The 24,207-nt window shown below is 31.7% G+C and overlaps 1 protein-coding gene across 1 annotated transcript; it reads right to left on the minus strand.

Moving 5' to 3' along the window:
• Positions 1–17,535: 17,535 nt before the first annotated feature.
• On the minus strand, positions 17,536–18,627 carry LOC131594588 (zinc finger BED domain-containing protein RICESLEEPER 2-like). Its single transcript, XM_058866764.1, has one exon. The coding sequence runs from the start codon at positions 18,625–18,627 to the stop codon at positions 17,536–17,538; it is 1,092 nt and encodes a 363-aa protein (XP_058722747.1).
• Between the last annotated feature and the right edge of the window lie 5,580 nt (positions 18,628–24,207).

A 24,207-nucleotide genomic window follows, 5' to 3' on the forward strand; every position in this document is an offset into this window, starting at 1 on the left:
TTGTGTACATATATTTTGAAAAGCATATGTGAACTTGTTTAAAAAGAGTGTGGGGATGAGAAAAGAAGTTTTTGAAAGTGAGATCGATAAGACATCGCATCTTAGGCCTACATACCGCTTTTAAAGAAAAGGGAAGTCAGAGCTTTTGTAGTTCCTCTTAAAAGGCAAAATGAAAGGGCCAAAGTGACCAAAATATTTTTGGGTGTTAAGCTTTAACAATACTCAACAAGTATTTTAATAAAAGGGACCAAGCTTTAACAATACAAGGTCAATGGACTAAGAGTAGTTTCACCGAGAATAATTCTCCTCTTAGTACCAAGGTTTTAAAACAAAGGGACCAAGCTTTAACAATACAAGGTCAATGGACTAAGAGTAGTTTCACCGGGAATAATTTTCTTCTTAGTACCAAGGTTTAAAAACAAAAGATTGGTTGAGTTTTAACAATACAAAACCAAGGGTGAATTTTAAAGGTTGAACTTTAACAATACAAAACCATTTTTAAACAAGTGAAAAGCTTTAACAATACTTTAACACAAAATAAAAGAGATTTGGAAAAGAGTTTGAGTACCTTGACAATTTTAGTCAATACCATTCTCATTCCTTCGGATTTTCAACAAACAACTTAAGAAATCAATCAATGGATACCTCAAGTGTGTGTGTGATGATATGTGTCACAAAAGATAAACAAGTGAGTATAACAATCATCAATGATAATGAGCAAGGGTGTGTATACCTTTAAATGGTTTCATATATGGATGAACGATGGATGATGAATGTGAAACTCATGCATGTGGGTTAGGTAAACAAAGTATATACAAATGATAATACAATGGGTAATAAGTATAAGAATACAATGATAAAAATCAACAAGTATATGTGTAACACCCCAAATCTACCCGATAAATTATACAGAAAATCCGAGTATAAATTTCAAACAAGTTCATTTGAGGTATCACATATTCGTCATCTCAAAAACATTTACGGCTTACTTTCCTTCATATAGATACATAGCACAAGAATTTAAAATGATAATCATATCATTACTAAAATTCACTTTGTTTAAATTCAATAATTAACTCGCAGCGGAATTAACAAACTTCATAACTATTCAAATCAAGTCGTAGCATCATTGCACGGTAACTTTAAGTTACAATTTAAACCAAAACCATATAAAAATTCAGCAAAAGAATTAATAATTAAAACAATCGTTTTATCCCCTCGAGTGCTACGTATCAGAGCAAGACACCAACTCGACTAACAGCAACTAAAGACCTCATAAAATCACTTCAAAACTTCCACCGCTATCTTGAGTACCTGTTCCTTTCCCACGGTAAGGGAAACATCATTCAGAAGGGGTGAGATATCGAAAAATATAAACAAAAGTATGATAATTAATATGTTAAAATTAAATCATACAAAATTATCACTTTACAGCTTTCAGACGACAACTATAACAACAATTTAAAACTGTACAGTTATAATAACAAAATCAACAACATAATAATAGTTATAACAACTATTTTTCATCTTCCAGACGATACCTGTCACAACAAGTCATTAGCATAACAACTTATAATTACAACTTCACATTATCACAATTCACTTCACATCGTCGTATTCAACAACAACTCAAGTCACATCACGTCACAATTAAATCACACTCATGCCACATATAATGAGACTCTACAATTGCACATGCATGTGGTACCCAGGGCTTCAGCCCCCATCGCCAATTTCCAGTTAACAAAGGCATCAAGGCATAAGCCTTCGTCATTAATTTGCCAATCCAGGCCGTCGCAAAAAATGCATATGTATATGAATGCAACAAACACACACAACAAACAACATCATCGTCATAAAGGCATAAGCCTACATCGTCGCTATACCAATAATTAGAGGTATACATTGTCAATGAAACATCCTTCAACTTCGCATAAAACAACAACAATTATCACCACAACATCAACTAATTTCATCGAATCAACACGACAGAATCACAACAAATAATTCATGGAAAAATTCATACACCTTAATCCCACATACAATCATCATATTCCTGGTTATATAATTTGAACCCCCACCCTTATCTTGGTAAATATGGACTCTTTCATCATAGCTATAAGTTTTTCTCCAAAAGAAATCCTTTCTAACATCAATTGGAGACACACCTAAACACCAGTTCGGGAATCAGCTTACCAGACAAACTTAAAACCCTCAAAATCAAAATCGCTCCGGTCAGAACTTACGTCTATGAGTCACGAACGTTGTGTCCACGTACCGTAACGACCCAACGGTTGGATTGAGAGATATGCCCTATTTACCAAGGTGACTCTATGCTGAAACTTGCTGCGAAAATTAAGGCTTCCTCCATAATTTTCTTCTTCTTTCAAGTGCTCCTCCCTTGTTTCTCTTTTCTCTTCTATTTTTCCTTTCTCCCCAAAAATGAGTTATGAGATTCCAACTCTAAAACCCTAATTTTTTACTCTTACTATCTCTTTTCTCTTAATGGGCTTAACCCATAATCCATCTATTATGTTTCTACTACTAAGGCTCAATTAACTATATCTCTCATACAACTTAATTAACCCAAATAACACAAACACACATATAATTAAATATTTCAAATAGTTATTATATCACATAATAACTAAATAAATAAATAATTATTAAAAATACCAAATAGTATAATTACTAATATAATTAATAAAAATATTAATAAAATTGGGATGTTACAATATGTACAAAGGATAATGGTTAAGATAAACAAATAAGTACAAAACACAAGGATTGAAATCAACAAGTATATGTACAAAGTAACAAGTTCATGGATAAGCAAAGATCAACATGTTCCTTTTTGGATTAGGGTTTTAAACCTAGGGTTTTTAAAATTAGGGTTTTAGAAATTAACACCTACACCTAATTAGTTTTAATGATTAAATACCAAATTCTAAAGGAGAATTGGTCTAGGGGTACATGAGAAATTAAAAGACATGATTTTTGGTTGATTCACAAAGCTACTTTGAAGAGATATTCAAAATAAAATGATTTTTGGTTGATTTTTTAATACATAAAAAGACATATTTTGATTAAATTTTAAATGATGAAATAACAAATATTTTTGAGTTTTTTTAAGCATGATATAAAAATACACAAGTTAAATAAACTACATAAGAAAGAACAAATTAAAAAAGTTAATTTTCCTATTTTAATGATTTTTCAAAGTTGAAAAAAAACTTGAAATAAATTAGTGATAAAAAAGTAGGTTTGGCCCTTGAAGGACTTGAACCCATGCACCTTGATTCAACTCTCAAAACAAATACTGGGCTAAGCGCTTGGCCAAGTCAGGAAGTGCACTCATGTTATGAAATATCAAAACCAGTTCATAAATGAAATAAAACACAAAAAATAAGATTTCTTGCAAAAGGTGGGGCTCGAACCCACACAATGGGGGGAAGAGGACTAAGGGCGCGCTGGTAACTAAGTGTACTGAAACGATGTAGTCGTTTAAGATACGCTTCCATTTTATTATATTTGAAACTTGATTTTTAAATTGAAGAATGGCACGAAGGCCATCTTCATCTTCTTCGTGAAGCAACAAGAACAACAACCATGGCTGATTTTTGAACTTTATCAAATCTTCATCAAATTAAAAAATGTAAGATACTGGATTGCTTAGAATTTTGTCACGATTTCAACTATGTATCTTTCAAGAATTAATTCAAATTAAAAACACATCAATTTCTGACAAAACCATATGAACCCTAAAACTTACTTTTTAAATTAAACTCTTAAAACGTGAAATCAAACCCTAAAACCTTAGGGCTATTGTTCCCTAAATTTTTGTGAATGGAATAGTGTCAAGCTTTTTTAAAAATGATGCTCAAACAAGAGAGTTCAAAGTTTGAGTTTTACCTCTTAAAGTTGGAGATTGAAACTTGTAATGGAGGTGTTACAAAAATGCTTGCTCAATTTGGATAGCTTGAGTACCTTCCAGAGATGCTATATGGGCACTTAGAATGGACTGATCTCCTTCAAAACCTTCTGTTCATAGTTACCTACAAGACAAGCAAGAAAAAATGGAACTTGAGGTTCCAAGTGTTACAGTCACAAATCAATGGTTCAGATAGCTTCTATATGATATATAGAAGGTATCCAAAATGATAGTTTGGTAGGTTTGTGTTTGGTTTGTAGTTTGGAAGGTTAAGGCTCTCTTTGGCTCTTTAATGGAGGTATGAGAGTGATTTTTGGGTAGGGGTGTTTGGGAAGTGTTTGGAGATGATCAACAGCTTCCAAATGATGTATGGAAGATGTTAGAAAGGTTGGTTTTCACCCAGAACTTCTCTAACTAAAAATTGCTATGAAAATGCAAATGACACAAAAAAGGATTTTGGAATGAAGAGTGACTTTGGGATTTCTTGTGTGCTTGATTCCAAGAGCAATGCTCTCTATTTATAGGCATAAATTAGGGTTTGTGGATGAAGGAATCTCAAAAATTTGAGCTCCCATGTGATAGTTGTACCCTTTTGCTTGTTTATGAAGAAATGTGAAAGTTATGGTTTCAGTGGAAGGTACAAGGCTTCAAGCATGCTTGTGTGACTTTGTTCTGAACATTATAGGTTTGCTTGTGGTGTGTAACTTACTTGTGCTGCAGAGGAGACATGGGAGGGGCTCAAGACAAGTTGACTTAGCATAAAGCAATGCTTTTCTAAAATAGAAGTGGTGACTTTTGTACACAAATGGCATAGAACTTGGATAATTCTTAGAACACATGGACCATAGCTCAAAAGAGAGTGTAATCTTCTGAGTTTGGTGCCTTGAACAAGTTAGAGGGGAGCCATATTGACAAAATCATATCTCCTAGCTCAAGCCATGAAATTTCATGCTATTGATCTCTTTGGAAAGCCCTTGCTACATACTTCAAGTCCCTTGTTAAAAAGTTTCCTCAAACTCTTTTGGGATCATGGAGAAAAATGGCCACAAAGTTAGGAAAAATTCAAGTGAAAACACTTTAAATTTTTTTAAGTTTTTTGAACATAATCTTCATAATTCCATATCTCTTAAAATAATCACTTTGATGAAACCATGAGTAGTGACAAATTTATTTATTTGATTAAGATCTACCACTTTCATGTTGTGAGATTTTTAAGTGTGTAGGTGAAATTTAAAGTTCCAAAATGAGGTCAAAATCACTTAAAAACCTTAATTTTGACTTTTGTTGACTTTTTGATTCTTGATGAATTTTCTTGATTTCTCTAGGTAAAATGTCTTCAATAGTCATATGATGATGATTTGAATCCTTAAAAGTTCATGGTTGACCATTTTTCTCAAAAGTCAAAGGTTGACCCACACGTACAGTTGACTTTTCCAAATGAACTGCAATTTTGTGGATTCCATATGAATCAAGGTCTCCTATTAAAATGAATGATATGAATGGATTATAATGTTGATTTGGATGCCCTTGAATAATAGTTTGAGTCTTGGAGCCATGTCCTGATTAAAAGTCAACCCTCTAGTGAAATTAGGTTAAAACCATAGTTTGGGGCCTCAGGTGATCTTGATTTGGGCCATCTTTGGACTTGGATATGGTTGGGAGAACCCTTTGAATCATAGGAGAAGGTTGATCTTCCTTGTGGGCCTCAAAACCCTAATTTGCTCAGTCTCCTCTCGATTAGTCTCCTGTCTTAGGACACAAGCAACAAACAACAATTTTTGTTGTATTTTTGGGTTAACAAATGATATATGCATGATGATAATGATGATGATGATCCTACTATTTTGGAATATGGTGGGATCTCAGTGGTAAAAAATTGAGGTACAACACTCATTTAGATTTATTATATTTTATGATATTCGGAGTGTTATTTAAACACACAATTTTATTCAAATGTCTCCCTTTCTTTCTTATTTTAATAAGTCCTAATAGTACACCATCAACACCTAATACTCTGTACACTTCTTCTTCTTCAAAATATTTTTTTTAAAAAAACTTCATTTAGGGACTGTTTGAAACTATTTTAAACAATTGTTTTAAAATTTTTAAAAATTGAAAAAAAATGGTTTGATAGAGTTATTTCTCAAAACTAATTCTAAAAACACTTTTAAAATTTAAAAAAAAAACTGAAACTATCAAAAATATGTTTTGATTTCCAATTTTGAGTTTTTTTTTCTTATCGCCACCGGTATAATTCAGTTTGGAGATCAATTCTGACATCAAATGGGTCCAAACCCTTCCTAATCGTTAAATTTATTTTAAATAAAACATGAAAAATAGACTCATTTCATTAACAACATTGTAGTAATTAATTTCAGTATCTTATATAACTATTATATTTTTAAGGGAAATGCTAATAAGGGGTCCAGACTCCTCCGGCCCTCCCAATCGTTAAGTTTATTTAAAATAAAATATGAAAAATAGACTCATTTCATTAAGTAATTGATTCTAGTATCTCATATAACTATTATATTTTTAAGGGAAATGCTAATCAGTGTCCTCATGGGCAATTGTTAAGATTTTAAAATAGTAAATTTATCTCGGTAATTTGCGTATTTAATGTCTTAAAAATTGAAATATTAAATTTTTTATAAAATATTTTTTTAATGCTTAACTATTGCCCCGAGGACACTGATTAGCAAGAACCTATTTTTAATTAGAAAAAAGGGATATGTACTAATAATGTAAAATTACACTGTCAACTAATAACAACTATGTATTCTGTCAAATTATACTGAAAATTTTAAATAACTTATATGATATGACATAATAATATATTTTTATTAGATGATAATGTACAACTATTTTATAAAGTCTGTGCATTTCTATTAAACCTTTTTAATTACTTGCTATTCACATTTTCTATAATTTTAATTTTGAGTTATTAATTTTTGCAGTAATTAAAAATTCTTCCTCTCTCTCAAAGAAGTGTGATTTAGGATCAATTTTGATCCAAAATCACCCATCCAAATCGTCTTTGTTTATCTATTACTTAAATAAGTGATTTTCACACCTTTTCTTTTGGTCTTTTTTTGTGATTTCGTGGGTCATCGTTTGTTTTGATTTCCCATATTTCTGTGGTGTATTTTAATTTCTCGTCTTTGTGCGGGTATTTTGTTTTTCCGGCTTTTGTGCGGTGTTCATTTGTTTCAGGTTGAAAGATTAGTTTCGATCTAGTGCAGATTCAATCAATGACTTTGGTGCCGTCAACGTTACAGATCCGGAAGCATGAATATTTCGGACATCTCAATACAGTCAATACATTAATATTTGTAGGCATATGCAATTTGCCGTTTTATGCTATTATCATGGATGCTGTGGATTTGTTCGCAGATTCATCCTTTTTGTTTTTGGCGATTTTGAATTTGTATTGCAACGATGTACTCTATCGATTTGAATGAATGAATATCATTTATTTTCTGTAAAAAAAAAAAAATTTGAGTTATTAAACCGCTAGTCCATTACCTCACCCCATCACTTTACTCATATGTTAATAAGGAAATTAATTATGCATTAAATATTGTTTTGTTATTATTAAAATTGTTTTTTTTTTAATTACTTTTTGTATACAATATTAAATAATTATTTTAAAAATTGTCAAAATATATTCACAAATTTAATTTCAAAAGATTACATTCGTGACTAATACATTTAAGAGATCTTATTGAAAATGGATTTTTCATTCCAATCTATTTTATCAAAACTAAGAGCTATAATTAGCCAGTGTCATAACTTCTGAATTACTAGTGTCTAATTCCCCTAAAAACAAGAGTGAAAAAAAAAACACTAAGAGCTAAGATATCTCTAGTAAATTTTCCGAAATAAATTCTATTTAATCAATCAAATATAACAATTATATTATTCAATCATTTTAAACATACCTAATATTAATGTAGAATTATACTATTAGTCAACACTCAAAGTGAATTGCAATTTTTATAAAAAAAATTGTGATTGGTTTTTTATAAAATTACATTCGTTTCTATACAAGTGTTTTTTCTAAATAAATTATATATTTCATTATTAATTATAAAATATTTCTAATGAACTTAAATTTATATTATTTGAATTATATAATTCCAAAAATTTATATCACAATTATTTTTACTTATTGTTATTTAATATAATAAAACAAATACTTAAAAATATATTATTAAACAAGCTAATTCTTGCTATTTCAAAAAACAGATTTTACAAATTATACTACCAAATATATTTTTTCAGTTCTTAATTTTTAAAACAGTTTACAAAAACTGAATTACCAAATGACTTTTTTCTCAAAAACAATTTTGTAAAATAGATTTGTAAATATATTTTAAAAACTAAAATTCAGAAGAGATTCAAATATACCCTTAATTTTTATATTTTTTAAAAACTATTTTATAAATCAATTTTAGAAAAGAGTTTTGAAGAAAAAAAATAAAAGAAAATATGTTTGATAGTTGTGCTTTTAAAATTTATTTTAAAATTTTAAATAGAAAACGCCTAGATTTTTTTATAAAACTTATGCTACTATGTATATTCAAATAAATTAATAAAAACAAACATTTAGTCTCATTGCATTTTTGATTCTCTAGTATATTTAAACATTAGTTGAATGACTTATCTCCATATATTCATATGGTGTAGACTTTTTAAGGAGGCTAATAGACTAATCAGACATTCAAAAAGGCCAATTTCATACCGAAAAGTAAACTTATGATATGATCTTCCAATTTTTCAAGTTAAAATAAAATATTTAGTTAGTCATTATCAATGTTTTGTTTGTAGGGATGACAATTTGGTCTACGGTACCCACAAAAAATTGCTTATAACAGGCCGGTTTTTATTAATTATTTTAATATTAATATATTGTTTAAAAAACTTAAAATTATATAATATTTTACAATTAATTAATTTAATAATTTAATCTTCCGCGGATAAACGCCCTGAGGTACCCATAGATTTTGGGTACAGAACATTGGTGTCCAATAGGGTCCTGTCCAACCCGTCTATTGTATACAACAATAAAAATTTTGTTAAAAATATTCTGTTATATTAAAAGAAGAAAAACAATGAATCCGGTCAAAAGTCTAGCATTAATATAAATATTGAAAATCCCAAACATAATTGCATACATGTTGAACGTACGGTCTCATATTCCATTCGGATTCAAATTAAACCCAACCCTATTAAATTTCAGTGACCGAACAGAGAACGAGAAAGATGATACTGGTGGCTCTCATGGCGGAGGCACTGACGAAATATACGGCGTTGCTGGCAAGGGTGGTAGAGCAGTTGTTCCGTTCCGCCCCTATCCCTCCACGGCTTCGCACTCTCATCCTCCGTAGTCTTCCCTTTGTTTCTTCTCGACCTAGGAGGAATCGATTTCGATTCCAGTAGTTTCCAATTTTGTCCTTTTTGTTTCTTCCATTTGTTTTTATTTAGAATCATGTTTTTGTTTTTTGCGACGTTGGACCCGACCCCACCTGTAAATTTTAGGTGTTTTGTTTTTTCTCTAACAGCAGATTTGACGTATTCTATCAGAAATTTTATGATTTTATAACTTTCTTCTTTATTTGTATTTTTATTGTTGTGAATTTGATGTTTCTGCAATGTAAATAGTATTACTCTTCGTTGTTTCTCGGTTGCGTTATAGAAACTGCAGAAAATAGAAGATGAAATTATGGATTGAATTTGATTTTGTTGAGAACTTGAGATGCAACAATTGAGGGACTTTCAGTGAAGAGAATATATTTTTAGAAACGATAATTATTTACTTTAATTGCTAAAATGAAATTTGTGATATAATTGTTCGCTATGATTTTTTAATTATTAATCGTTTCATTAAATAATGATGAGCTTTGATGAGGAATAATCATGATCGACTGGCAAGTTTTTTTTTGTTTTATTTAAATGATTTTTACTATGTTACATAATTTTGTCTAAAAATAATTTATAATTTTTTTTAATAAAAGTTTCAAATAAAAATTTGATTAGAATAGTTATTTTTAAATATTATTTTAAATATTTTATTGACTTAAATGCACTTTTAGTCCCCTATTTTAGTGTTTTTAACATTTTAGTCCCCAAACTAAAAAAGCCAAGTTTCAGGTCCCCATTTTCAATTTTGGTGAATATTTGAAGGTCCCCCATCACTTAAGTGCAAATTTAATGACATGGCAACTAATATTTGGTCCAGTCACTTGCCACATCACTATTTTTATTTTAAATTCAATTTTTATTTATTAACTTAATATTTAATATTTTCAATTATAATTTTATGTTATTTTATGGATTAAATTGGGTCTTAAATATTAGGTTGTCTTCTTCATCCTTTTCAACGCAAGAGTTCACAAATTTAGGGCAAAGTCTCCATCTTCATCAAGCGTACATGAACTAGGGCGAAATCTTCTTCTTCTATTTCCTTCTTCGCGTTTTCATCTTCTTTCGTTTTCGTTTTCCAGGGATGTCTCAATGCACGAAGGCGAGTAGTATCGGGGCTACACGTTCATGTCAGTTTCGTAGCCAGTGCAGGTGTGGGCTTGAAGCTCCATTGATGACCTCATGGACTGATTCGAACCCAGGCAGACGTTTTTTTGGGTGTGGGATGTACAAGGTAATGTTATGGTTGTTGTATCTGAAAGTTTACATTTTTAGCTCATATGTATGTATCAGAACGAATTGGTGATTATATATATATATATATATATATATATATATGTTGTTTGCAGGTACAGGGCCATAAAAGGTGTAGCCACTTTGTTTGGCACGACGATGAACTCTCATAAAGGGCCAAGGAAATTATTTATTCACTGTAGAAAAAATTGGAGCAAGAAAGGGCTAGATTGGATGAAGCTAATACTAAAGTAGCAGAAGTGAAGATGAAGTTGAATGCAATGAACTTATTGATGAAATTCTCAGTTTCAATGACAATTGTTATGACAGTAGGACTTGTGATGCTAAATGTACTTAAGTAGGATTTATGTGAGTTTAGGGCATCTGATTTTACTTGTGTTGTTAGTTCAGTTCAGTTGTAGCTTGTTATTTGATGTCAATTGTAATGGATTATGCCCCCTTGAAATTTAATGTAAACTTGTGTTTTAATTGAAGTTGTGTTTCATAGAATTGACTTGATTTGAAAGGTTCTGCTATACAATTGAATTGACATAATTTGGCAGCACAAGATAGCACAACAAATTAAACATAGCAGAAACATTGGCCATAACAGAAAGTTGTTCATGACTATTTCATAACAAGATAACAATTTCAAACCATACATATAATTTATTCATGACAGTAACTTGTTCAAGACATAACAGACACTTGTTCATGACCTTGCCAAAGCATACATAACAAAATAGCTTAACAAAATAGACATAACAGACACTTGTTCTTGAACTTGCCAAAATAGCTTAATCAAAATAGCTTAATCAAAACAAACATCACATAAACTTTGAATCCTATAACTATTCTTGAGTGGGCTGTGTTGCAGGTGGACCCTGGGATGATGAAGCAATCTCAGCTTCATTTGTCTTAGTCTTTGCAACCTTAGTAGCACCCTTAGCCTTTGCAGCACCCTTAATCTTTGCAGCACCCTTAGCCTTTGTAGTAGCCTTTCCTTTAGCCTTTGTAGTCTTTGCCTTCTTGTTCCCACCAACAGGTATGGATCTACCTGCAGCTCTTTTACCCTTGCAACTTCTTATGTTATGTCCAACAGCTCCACATTTCCTACATGAGACTGTTGACAAAGTCCTTGGCAGCACATTAGGGTTTCTTGGCTCATCATTTGACTTGTTCCTCATCTTTTTTGGGCGCCCAATAGCCCTTCTTATCAAGGGTGGGTTGACTGCAACTTCTCCATCCATAACAGGCCACAATTGTGGTCCATTAGTTGGATATATTATGTTGCCATAACACTCCAAATATTTAGCAGTCCTACAAATGACAGCCATAACACTTGATTAATATCAAACATTTAAAACTTGGGCAGTCCTACAAATTACATATAGCTACAAATTATATATTCCTACATCCAAATATTTAGCAGTCCTACAAATTACATATTGCTAATAACAGCTATATCAAACATTTAAAACTCTTACTTGTAATAATCATCAACATAATCTTCTGGAGATTTCTTCATTTTCCACAAACATGAGATTGCATGGCTGCAAGGAATCCCATTCAACATCCATTTCCTGCATGAACATGTTCTTTCTTTGAGATTGATACAGAAATTGTCTCTCCCATTAGTTACTCCAAATATTGTCATGTCATCATCACCATGCCAAGTAGGAGTCCAGCCATGAGCATTATTCTTGTTCTTTTCAATAATAACTTGGATATTAGGGCATATCACTCCACTGTACTTTTGCATCATTTCCTTATGACTTGTAATCCTCTTGGTGATGTAATGTTTAATTCCCTCTAACAAGCTTATAATTGGTTTGTCCCTGTGTTCCAATATAGCTCTGTTAAATGCCTCACACCAATTATTAACTTGAAGATCACACTTAACATTTGTCTTGAAGTGTGATCTAGACCAAAATTTTGCAGGTATTTCCGTAATATCTTTCCAAGCCTCTTCATTCAATGCTTAAAGCCTAATCATTGCTCTCTCCCATTCTGAGATGGTAGTAGCCCTTGCTGCACTCCAAAAGACCTCCTTCAAAACATACCCTGAAAATTTCTTCTTCCAATTTCCATATAAATGCTTACACTCAACCTTTGCTCAACATGTTCACTTATTCCTTGAACAACTGGTACAAGTCCTTGAAAATGCATAAATCAAAGCCATAGTTAAAAGACCATAATTAACATAAGTTAAATAGATATGCATACAATATTTACCTTCTGTTGATCCGAGATAAAGGCATATGAAACCTTGTTAACTGACTGCAAGTCTTCAAGGAGAAGATTTATGAACCATTCCCAAGAATCCTTAGTCTCAGCTTCTATAACAGCATATGCAATGGGAAATATTTGGTTATTCCCATCACTCCCAACTGCTGCCATCAATTGTCCACCATAGTCACCTTTCAAAAAGCATGCATCCAGACCTATTAAAGGTCTACAGAATTTTGCAAATGCAACTTTACATGCATTCAAACAGACATAGTCTCTTTCAAATACAGGCCCATTAGGAGAATCACTGCACTTTAAAATAACATTGTTGTTGGGGTTAGAATTCAAGAGTTCTTGTGCATAGCTCCTTAGATGTGTGAAGTGATCCCTCCCAGCACCTTGTAACAATTCCACAGCTTTTCTCTTAGCTCTATATGCCTGGTCTGTTGACAGCTTCACACCCCATCTTTTAACTGATATAGCTATCAACCCAGCTGGTTTCATATTAGGAGTATGTCTAAGAATGTGGACAAACTGCTTTGCCAACCATCCAGTCTTTGATTGCCTGTTATAGGCAGTCCTAGCACAAGCATGTTCTTCATACAAGGAGGTGATTTGCCAAAACTGATTTCCAGCCCTCCTACTAAACCTCAAATGATAATTGCAGCCTTCTTCACAATTGACAACCATCCTTTTTGCATCATTTTTTTTGAAGTACACATTTTTGTTGTTAACCATTGCATACTCCTTGACCGCATCCTTAATGATATCCTTGTTGTTAAACACCAACCCTAACTTGAACTTTTTATTTTCACAACTTTGGAAATTTGGAAAATGTTCATACTCTTCTTCATCTTCACTACCAGGTGGAGTGTATAGCTGATCTGAGTCCTCATCCACAACATTTTCAGTTGGCATTGCTGATGTATCTGTAGGTAACACTGTAGTCCAATCCAATTCTATAGACTCTTCATCAGAATCAGGGGCAAAGTCATCATCATCATCTGTACCACCATCAATATTGTTATCAACATCATTCATGTTATCACCCTCAGCATTATCCTCTACCCCAACATCATCCTCACCATCAGCATTATCCTCTACCCCAACATCATCCTCACCATCAGCATTATCCTCTACCTCAGCATTTGTAGCACCATCAGTATTTTCCACTCCTTCACCATTTTTCTCACCCTTAACAGTTACATTAGTACCATCCTCATCAACTATTTCTACACCCTCATCCATTTCTACACCCTCATCAACTATTTCAGGTATATCAATGGCATGCTCAACATATACATTCACAATATCAAATCCCTCAACATCCTTGATAAACCTTAGTACATCCCTATCATTTTCTATAGCTGTCAGACCCCTAGCAAAACTAAACCTAGGATTCACATACCAAATACACTTCAGACTGGTATATCCCACCTCACGAATCAATTTCTCTAGTTCTATGTATGATATATAATCAACATCCCATGACCAATTCAATTCTGTTACAATCCCATCTAGGTACCATTTAACAGGGCTGTGCACAAGTTTACCACGATGGTGAATCCTTAGCCTAACTTTTTGGGCAATAGCTGGCCTGAATAAGACAAATTTTAGGGTTAGGGTTTTAGATTAAACAACATTTCGTTTTCAGTCGTAGGGACCACAATCAAATCAATACAAACATATAAAATTAGGGTTTCGAATAGTTGGGACCACAGACAGTATAAAACACATTGGGACCACATACAAAGATGTAGAAATACGTAGCTGAAGCAAAACTTTTCATCTTCTTTCAACTTTGAAGAAAGTGGAACTGGGAACTCTTCTGACATTGCAATGAAGTGCAAATCGAAGGTGGATGCACAACGGAGCTTAACTACGAGAACGAGTTCAACGTGGATGCAGAAGTTGGTAATCTGAAAAAATGAGGAAGACGAAGTTTTACGAAGGAAGATGAGGATAGGGCAGCTGATTCCAAATTAATCCATAAAATAACATAAAATTATAATTGAAAATATTAAATATTAATTTAATAAATAAAAATTGAATTTAAAATAAAAATAGTGATGTGGCAAGTGACTGGACCAAATATTAGTTGCCATGTCATTAAAATTGCACTTAAGTGATGGGGGGCCTTCAAATATTTACCAAAATTGAAAATGGGGACCTGAAACTTGGCTTTTTTAGTTTGGGGACTAAAAAGTTAAGAACATCAAAATAGGGGGACTAAAAGTGCATTTAAGCCTATTTTATTTTTTTGAATTTTTTTTTAATATTAAAATTTTAAAAAATCACTTAATTTTGAAGGTATTTTAAATAGATTTTAAAAATCATTTTTGAAATACTATTTTTTTAAAAAAAAAATTATTTTGACTATGTTTTAGTCTTTAATAATATTTATTTATGTTATACGATGTCAAAAGTAACGTTTCAATTAAAAAAAACGAACATAATTTTTTTTAATATTTTAAAAATAATTTTATAAAATTTATTTTAGAAAATATCAAAAAAAAATCTATTTTTCAAAAATGAAACAAAACCGACTCATAATATTTCATGAACTACTTTAACTTTTTGGAGTTTTTTAAGGTTGGTTAAAAATTTTTTTTCATGAAGAGTAATAATAATAACCTATATTTACGTGGTCCAGTACAATATTTCTTGAACTAATTTAGCTTTCATAGAGGTTTTTTGTAGGGTTTGTTTAAATATATTTTAAAGGTATACTTAGTTGGGGATCATACCGGTGTTTACTGAGGATCATACCGGTGTTTATTGGTTCGAGCAAATTCGAACTAAACTGGAATCCAAATCAAATTATGGTGTTTGAGTCGGATTTTTTTAGTTCGGCCAAAAACCAAAATAAACCAATGAAATTTGATGTTAATTAATTCAAACAACGAATTTTCAAAATTCTATTCGCGACTCCGTCAACCCGAATCAACCATAATTAATTCGTATAGTATATATTATCATTATCATGGAAACTAGTATAAGGTATTCAACTTCAAAAAAAAAATTATACGCCATTTGTGACATTCACAATTAGGGCTGAAAATGAGTCGAGTTGAGTCGACCTCGTCTTAGCTCGACTCAACTCGATAAGAATATGTTCAGCTCGAAACTCGACTCGAGTTCGATACAAACTTTATTTTACACTCAAACTCGACTCGTTTAAAGTTTACGAACTACTCGATTCGGCTCGTTAGGTTCAGTTCATTAGGTTTAGTTCGTTTGTTTCATGAACTTAAAAGTAATTTTTTTTAATTTTTTTATATTTGGCATTTTAAGTTAATAATTTTTAAAATAAAAATATTGAATTAAAATAAAAGTTATGAAATTAGATTTAAATTTGCATCCAAAGATCTACAACTACAACATAAAAAACTATGAAATACCAATCTTTCAAAAGATACATTTAAAACTCTAATTCATAAACTATTCAATTGGAATTTAACTTTGTCCTATAATTTTATCTAAGTCTTTAGGAACCTTAGAACTTTTAATAAGATATTATAACATTCACACCATAGAATATAAAATGATGGGTTAATGAACTTTTTCGTCCCTTTAAATATTTCAAATTTCGTTTTTAGTCCCTCCAAAATTTTCCTTCAAGAAATCGTCCCTTCAAAATTTTTCTTCCGAACTATTGGTCCCTAACATCAAATTTCGTAGCTAATCAGTGGCTAAAATCGTAGCTAATCTCTAGCAATTTTGACGTTAGGGACCAATAGTTAAGATGAAAATTTTTGAAGGGACGATTTCTTGAAGGATAATTTTATAGGGACTAAAAACGAAATCTGCAATATTTAGAGGGACCAAAAAGTTCATTAACCCTAAAATGATTACACCACCCAGTCTTCATTAGCAAATTCTGCTATGTCTTCAACAAAAAAAAACTTTAAATGCTATTGTGAAAGCTTTACTGCCATGGTGCCATAGTTACTACAAAAGAAACCACCTGCAAAATGAAAGATGCCATAGTTACTACAAAAGAGACAACCTGTAAAATAAAAGATGATATTTTTCTAACCAATTAAATTTATATATTGCAACACTAACACAAAATTATCATGTCATGCTATTCTATTCCACCATAGTTTTCATCATCATGATAAAATGAATCATTTGCAAATTGCAATGGTTTCCTTTGTTACACACTATACAAACTTTTCATTTACCTTAATTCCAGTCAAATAAAATTAGACATTAGACACCTATAAATATGACAGTTGCAAAACAAAACATCCAAAAATAAATTAAAAGCATAATCACCTAAATTAAAGTAATTATAACTTCAAGGGAGTAATGTAATTTCTGTTTGCACTTGCTCCACCTATCAATGAAAAGAATAAGTTATAAGTCAGTTTTAATAAATTATCAGTACTATTTTTAAGAGTTTATATTATACTTAATAATCAAAAGAGAGCATATTACCTTAGGTTTGTTCCTAATTCCATGCAATATTCGAAGCCAATCACCACCACAAATTAAAGCTTCGACAGTAGTTGAATTCAAAGAAGCTCGAAAAGAATCAATAACCCTCCCTCCGACACTAAAAGTTGACTTCGAAGCCACCGTAGATATTGGAATGGCAAGAACATCTGCTTCCATACGGGACAACATTCTATATTTTCCACTATTCAATTTCCACCATTCCAAGGCACAAAATGACATGTGACCATTATCTTTAGGTTTGTAAGTTGGTTCATTCAAGTACTCTTCGTTTCAGATTTTACAGCAGGAATTGCTTGTTGCTCTTCAACATAATTCATTAACAATGACCACCCTGAGGATTTTTGTGGCTCCAAAATAAGCCCATTTTGATCAACAAGAGTTCTACCAGATCCTTCTTCACTGTGCTCACTAGGTAGATCAACATACTCTTTATACATATCATCAAGAGCAATATGCACATTTTCTATATTTTTTCTAGCTTCATCTTTCGGATAAATTAAGGGAAAACACATGTTAACACCCATCATTTTGATCCTAGGGTCCAAAACAGAAGCAAGGGACATTACAAGATTACATTGACTCCAATATTTGTCAAATTTTTCCTTCAACGCTTTTGCCATTTCTTTCATAAAATCAGATTCATCATCGATAGCTTGATCTAAAACTAGCTTGATTCGAAACACCTCAGCAAGATATAAGTTAGCAATTGGATATTCACTACCAGAAATAATATTTGTAACAACATTAAATACCTCTAGCAACTTGGAAACTTTTTCAACCTTTTCCCAATCATCATCATCTGTAAGAGTTGTATAGCTTGGTTCTCGATCTTGAAAACGAGGGAAGACTTCTTTGAACTGCATGGCAACTGACAACATTTGATAAGTGGAGTTCCAACGAGTAGGGCAATCAAGAATTAATTTTTTACCACTAAGCTTTAGTTGTTGAACTATTTGTGAGAATGTTTGCAACCTTGCTTCAGACTGATTGATGAACTTCACACTTTCACGCACGTTTTCAACTATTTTTCCTATTTTCCCAATACCATCTTGAACAAGCAAGTTTAGTATATGTGCACAACAACGCACATGAAATAAATTTCCATTTGACACTAACTTTCGGTGCCTTAAAATCAAAACTTTTAACTCTTTCAAACATATATCATTGTAGAGTGCATTATCCACTGACACACTAAATATTTTATTTTCAATGCCCCAATCTTTAAGACATTTGAAGATTGCATCAGTAATATCAACACCACGCCGAGGAGGAGGAACATGAACAAAAGTAAGAATGCATTTCTGCAAAACCCAGTCAGCATCAATGAAATGGCCAGTTAACACCATGTATTCTATCTTCTAATTTTTTGAATTCCATAAATCTGTGGTCAAGAAAATCTTATTTACTTTCCTCAAAGTAGACTTCAACTTTTTTCTTTAAGCTTTATAAACAGCAATGCAATCATTCTTCAATGTTTTTCGACTAATTTTCTCATATGAAATAATAGAACATTTCATCATAAAAAGAAAACCTTCTTCTTCAACAATACTAAATGCATGTTCATGCATCATAATCCAATGTGCAGTGGCTTCTCATTGTCTTTCATGGTCATATTTAGCCCCTGTGTTCATAAGTAGCGGTACAGAAAGCTTCTCATCAATCATGCTTTTTGATGGCTGAAAATTTAATTTTTTTTGTTGTGCTGCTAGCTTCTTGTAAACATGACAAATTTGTTTTAAATGCCTCATCAAATGACTAGTTGGTCCACTAGAAACAACAACATAATTCTTTTTACAGTGTATACATTGCCATTTTTTTCCATTCTTTGATTTCACTTTTTTGAAGTGATCCCAAACTAGAGAAGTTTTCTTCCTCTTGGACTCTTGAATAATAATGTCACTACTCTCAACATTTTCTTCATTCACAACTTCATTTGCTATTGCTGGTGTTGATTCATTTGTTAGTAGTTCTTGATTTGTATTTGCATCTAAATCAATGATAGGATTCAATAAATTTTGGCATTCTTCTCCATCTTTTGGTGGTGAACCTCCAAATGATTCAAGTGAGGTACTATATGACATCTCTACGATAAAAAAAATAAAGCCACAAGTTCCATTAAAAAATTATTAAAATTTTCAAATAGAAAATCCTCAAAACATAGTTATCTATTTAGTTCATTCCAAAAAAAAGATTCTGGAAGAACAGATACAGAACAAAGTAAAAGAATAAAATGTTCATAACAGAGCTATAGTTTATTCTACGAAGAACATAATCGGAACACAGTAAAAAAAGGGATAAAGCTACTAAACACAATCAGATGAGGAAATAATATTTACCTCTATTAACAAACGTTGTTGAATCTGGATGATAGGTAATGTAGAGATGAAATTTTGATGATATTAGAAACAAATTAGATGTGTATTATTTTGAATGGAATCTAGAAAAGGGACTGAGATTTTTTCCTAGAATAGAGAATAAAGACTGAAGAGTTAGAGAACGAATGATAAAGAAATTCTCTAAAACCTAAAAAGAAGACTAAGAGTGTGTTTGGATGGAACATTTTAACGAGGGAAAGTAATGTTTTGAGGGAGTTTAAAATGATTTGACCAAAATCCATTGTTTGGATACAAAAATGAAGAATTGTTAAAATAATGGAAATTTATGGAGTATTTCATCTAAGTTAAATTTAATCATTTTGAAATGACACCAAAAACCAAAGAATTTGAAATTCCTCTCATGTTCCATAGAATGTATTTGTTATTATTACTTCTTCAAATTTTACAAATTGGTCCTCATATTTTCCAAAATTATAAAATTGACCCCAAAATTTTTTAAAAAATTGCAAATTGGTCCTTGATAATTTTTAAAATTTACAATTTGGTCCTTTAAATTTTTAAAAATTACAATTTGGTCCCTACTTTTCAATTTTTTAATTTGGTCCAAAAAATTTATATTTTATAAAAAATGACCCAAAAAATCTAACAATGAATTACCTTAATACTTCATCCAAACAAAACAATTTAAAATGAATGGATTTCAATTAAATCATTTGAATTGCTTTGAATTTTAAATTCTCTTAAAATTTCCAATTACCTCATCCAAACACACTCTAAAAGGTTTTGATTTTGGAAAATGGAACATTAGCAAATGTGCATATTTAAAAACTTAAAAATATAGTTAATGATGATAAAGTCAAAATAGAATATAAAAAGATATAAATTAAACTATAGGTAAATGCTACAATATTTAAAAAGCGTTATTTTTTAAGTGGTAGTTTTAAAAAAAATTTAAAATGGTATGTTAAAAGTCACATGTACGTGTTGTTTTACTAAATTAGAATAGAAGTGTTTTTTTGTGTGTAAAAAAAAGTTAGAAGTATTTTTTAAAATATTTAATTTGATAAGTTAAAGGGTTAAAATCTATACATTAATATTTTTAAATGATACTGTTAAGATATATAAATTAAAAACATAATATATAACCGAGTTGACTCATGAACCTAACGAGTCGAACTATACGTAGTTCAAGTTCAGCTCATTTAATTAACTAACTTAGTTTTTTGCTCATACTCAGCTCATTTGGTTCATGAACCAAGTTCAACGATTTAGTTACCAAATCGAGTTTCGAACTATGTTCGAGATGGTTTGGTTCGTTGTCAGCCCTATTCACAACCTATATGAAGTAAAAAAATTAGGGATTTATATTAGTATTAAATATGTTTAGGGTCCTCCTAAAAAATTTCATCCACAATTCTGACCCCTCCTACAAAAATCGTCGCTAAATAGTAAACAGTCGCTAAATTGTAAAAATGGCCGCTAAATTGCAGGAGGAACAAAAAATTTGGATGAAAATTTTTAGAAGGGCCAATTTTAAAGAAAATTTTTTGAAGGACTAAAAATGAAATATGAGATATTTATGAGGACCACAAACATATTTAACCTTTTATATTATTATGCAAAATTAGTCGATGTAAATTAGATATTCTTTGAAAATATTTTTGCACATTTATTTATAATGTATCTGATCAATCAAACCTAAATCAATCCGTTATTTCTCACTTTGGTTCAGTTTGGCCTTTATCGCAAAAATATGCAAATTCAATCCAAACCAATTCATATATTTTTGATTGATTTAGACATCAGATTCTCTCGAAACCAAACCAAACCGGTCCGCGAACACTTCTAGAGGATCGCCCACTAACCCAAGTCAATTTAATTTATTGATTATTCAAACTAATTTTTAGAGAATTATTTAAGGCATCCTAAGTATTGTTTTTCTATCTTAGTGAAAAATCAAAACTACCCTTAAAATCTGAAAAATGCATCTTCGGATGCACCCCCAATCACATTCATTTTTTATCCAGACTCTATGGTTATGTCAAAAAATATTATGGAAATTCATCTCCCTAAATCTTATAGAGATGCATCTCTGGACGTTGTTTTAATAAAAAACGCGCCATACCTTTCTCTTTCCTCCCTTCTCAAAATACTCTTTCAAAACATAAACTCTCAAAATCTCTCAACTCTCAAACTCTCTCAACTCACATTCTCTCAAACCCACTCAATGTTTCTACCATCAATATTTGATCGATCAAAGAGCTCACTCAATATTAAACTAAACTCACATTTGGTAAGTATTTTGTTTTTTATACTTTTTTATTTATATATACATTTGTGGAAATTGAGCATTAGGTAATGCAATAAGTAGGCAAAACACCCTTTTTGGTCATTTAACTTCACCTCTGAGTCCATTGTGGTCTCTCAATTTTAAAAGCGGCCAATTTAGTCGTTCAAATAACGCCACATTAGTCCTTTCTGTTTTCTCCGTTAGTTAAAGTCAAAATAGAAGACCTCCTGGCATACATTTGGCTCTGATGTGGCATATGCTCATTGTAACACTTCCTTAACCCCACAGAAAATATATTGCATAATAAAAGTAAAACCATGCATATCAAAGAGGGTGTCACATGTATTTCAAAATACCAAACAAAACAAAACAACATAAATGCATCTACTCATATTCATCACACGCATTTGAATATCATGTTTCATATGCACATCACAACGGAATAATAAAATGATGCCATTACTAGAATCCCATAATAGCAAATCAAGCATACAAGCATTAGGCACTAAGGGCTACCGTCTTATAGTCTCAAATATACCGACATATAAAGAGAGCATAAGAACATCTCTCAAAACATAAACAATAAACATGAGTCAAATGATCCGCGTGTTACAAAATTAGAGTATGGACTCTCTACCTATTAATACGATAAACAAAGGAATAGATCAACGACTATATCCTTGTAAGCGAGCATCTGTACTCCTCGGTACCTGAGCGATGTCATACAAAACATCATTCCAACAAAAGGGTGAGATTTCATATCATTATAAAAATATATGATAATAAGCAATGTATAACAACATACAACAAAGAATTCCACACATTTCATACATACATATATTCAACACTTTATAAATACATATCATATATTTACACGTACGACATAACTCAATAGACTCAATATACCAAGAAATCAAATCACGATTATCGCCAAAGTACCATTCACACAATTATCACATAATCACCCAAAAACACATTTCACATCGGCACATGTGACACCAATGCGACTCAATGAAAGTGCATGTGGTACCAATTGTTATCCTTAGCGAATTCCCTGCGTCCATCCCTCGGACAAATAACTACCAAATAAGCTCGTCCACTAAGTTTCAAACCCATCTGATAGAGACTTAGATGAAGAAGTTGGGCTTGACTTTGGGCCTAAGCCAAAAGTATGGAGGGTTTATACTAGAAGACGTGGCAAAGGAATAAAGGAATAGAGGGAATAATTATAGGAGTTAGTTACTATAATTATGGGAGTCTATTATTATAATTATAGGAGTTTGTTATTATAATTATATTGTTACGATAAATTAGGGAAGAGAGAGAGAAAATAATCAGCTAAGTTTGTGTCTATAAAATAGGGAAGGAATAGAGCGAAGAGGGTATCTAGGGATTCTATTAGGATTACATATCACCATCTTGGTGAGGGAAGCACTGCGTGCTTAAGGGCTGATAGTTATTAACTATCAGTTTGTTATCTTCATTGCCACTATTTCTCTGTAATTGATCATCCATAATAATACAATTACAGAATTCTTTTCCTATTCTATTCATATATTCTCTATTCATCCATATATTCATATAAGAACCCATCACCATCCCTCAGGTTTGGGACAAGTCAATAGTTCCCACGAAATTATTGAACATTGCCTCTTGACAATAAATTATGCATGTGCAATCTCAAAAAATATACGCAATTAAGATCATCTCTCAATCTTAATTATATAAGCATACATCACATAATTTAACATATTTGAATTATCTCATCATTGCACAATTATACACATCACATGTCATCCTTCACATATAGTGCTGTGGTGGTCGTTTTCTTTACCTCCCCGTTTCACTTGGGAGGACGGCACGCTAAACCCTTCACGCGAAATTTGGAAGGAGAATGCGCCCGTGGTGGGATGAATTTTATTTCAGTTCTTCCTACGATATCACACGAACTTTCTTATTTGTCCTACGAGTAGGAAAGGGGAAAAAAGATCTCAACTAAACCCTAGGAGTTTGCTAAGTGTGGGGATTTCACCTAGACTAGAAATTCTGGAGTCCGGGGGGTCGGTTATACATAGGGAAGTGTTTAAACACCCTACATATCTATAGTACTCTACAGGAACCTTCTCTGTGTCATTTGTGATTGTGTTTGCTGCTAATGATTGGGAAAGTTTCTCCTTTGTGTTAGGGGAAGGAATTGATTTGATTTGAAAAGACAGACAGATAGACAGACTGACTATTTTTGGTATTTTATTAGCTCGCTGAGATTCCTTGTGAACCTCATGCCTACATATCCCTAGTGG

Source organism: Vicia villosa, linkage group LG1 (genome assembly GCF_029867415.1).
Source record: "Vicia villosa cultivar HV-30 ecotype Madison, WI linkage group LG1, Vvil1.0, whole genome shotgun sequence".
NCBI classification, from domain to species: domain Eukaryota; kingdom Viridiplantae; phylum Streptophyta; class Magnoliopsida; order Fabales; family Fabaceae; genus Vicia; species Vicia villosa.

Coding starts and splice junctions, on each gene's coding strand:
- LOC131594588 (XM_058866764.1), bottom strand. CDS start 18,627: ATGGTGTTAACTGGCCATTTCATTGATGCTGACTGGGTTTTGCAGAAA.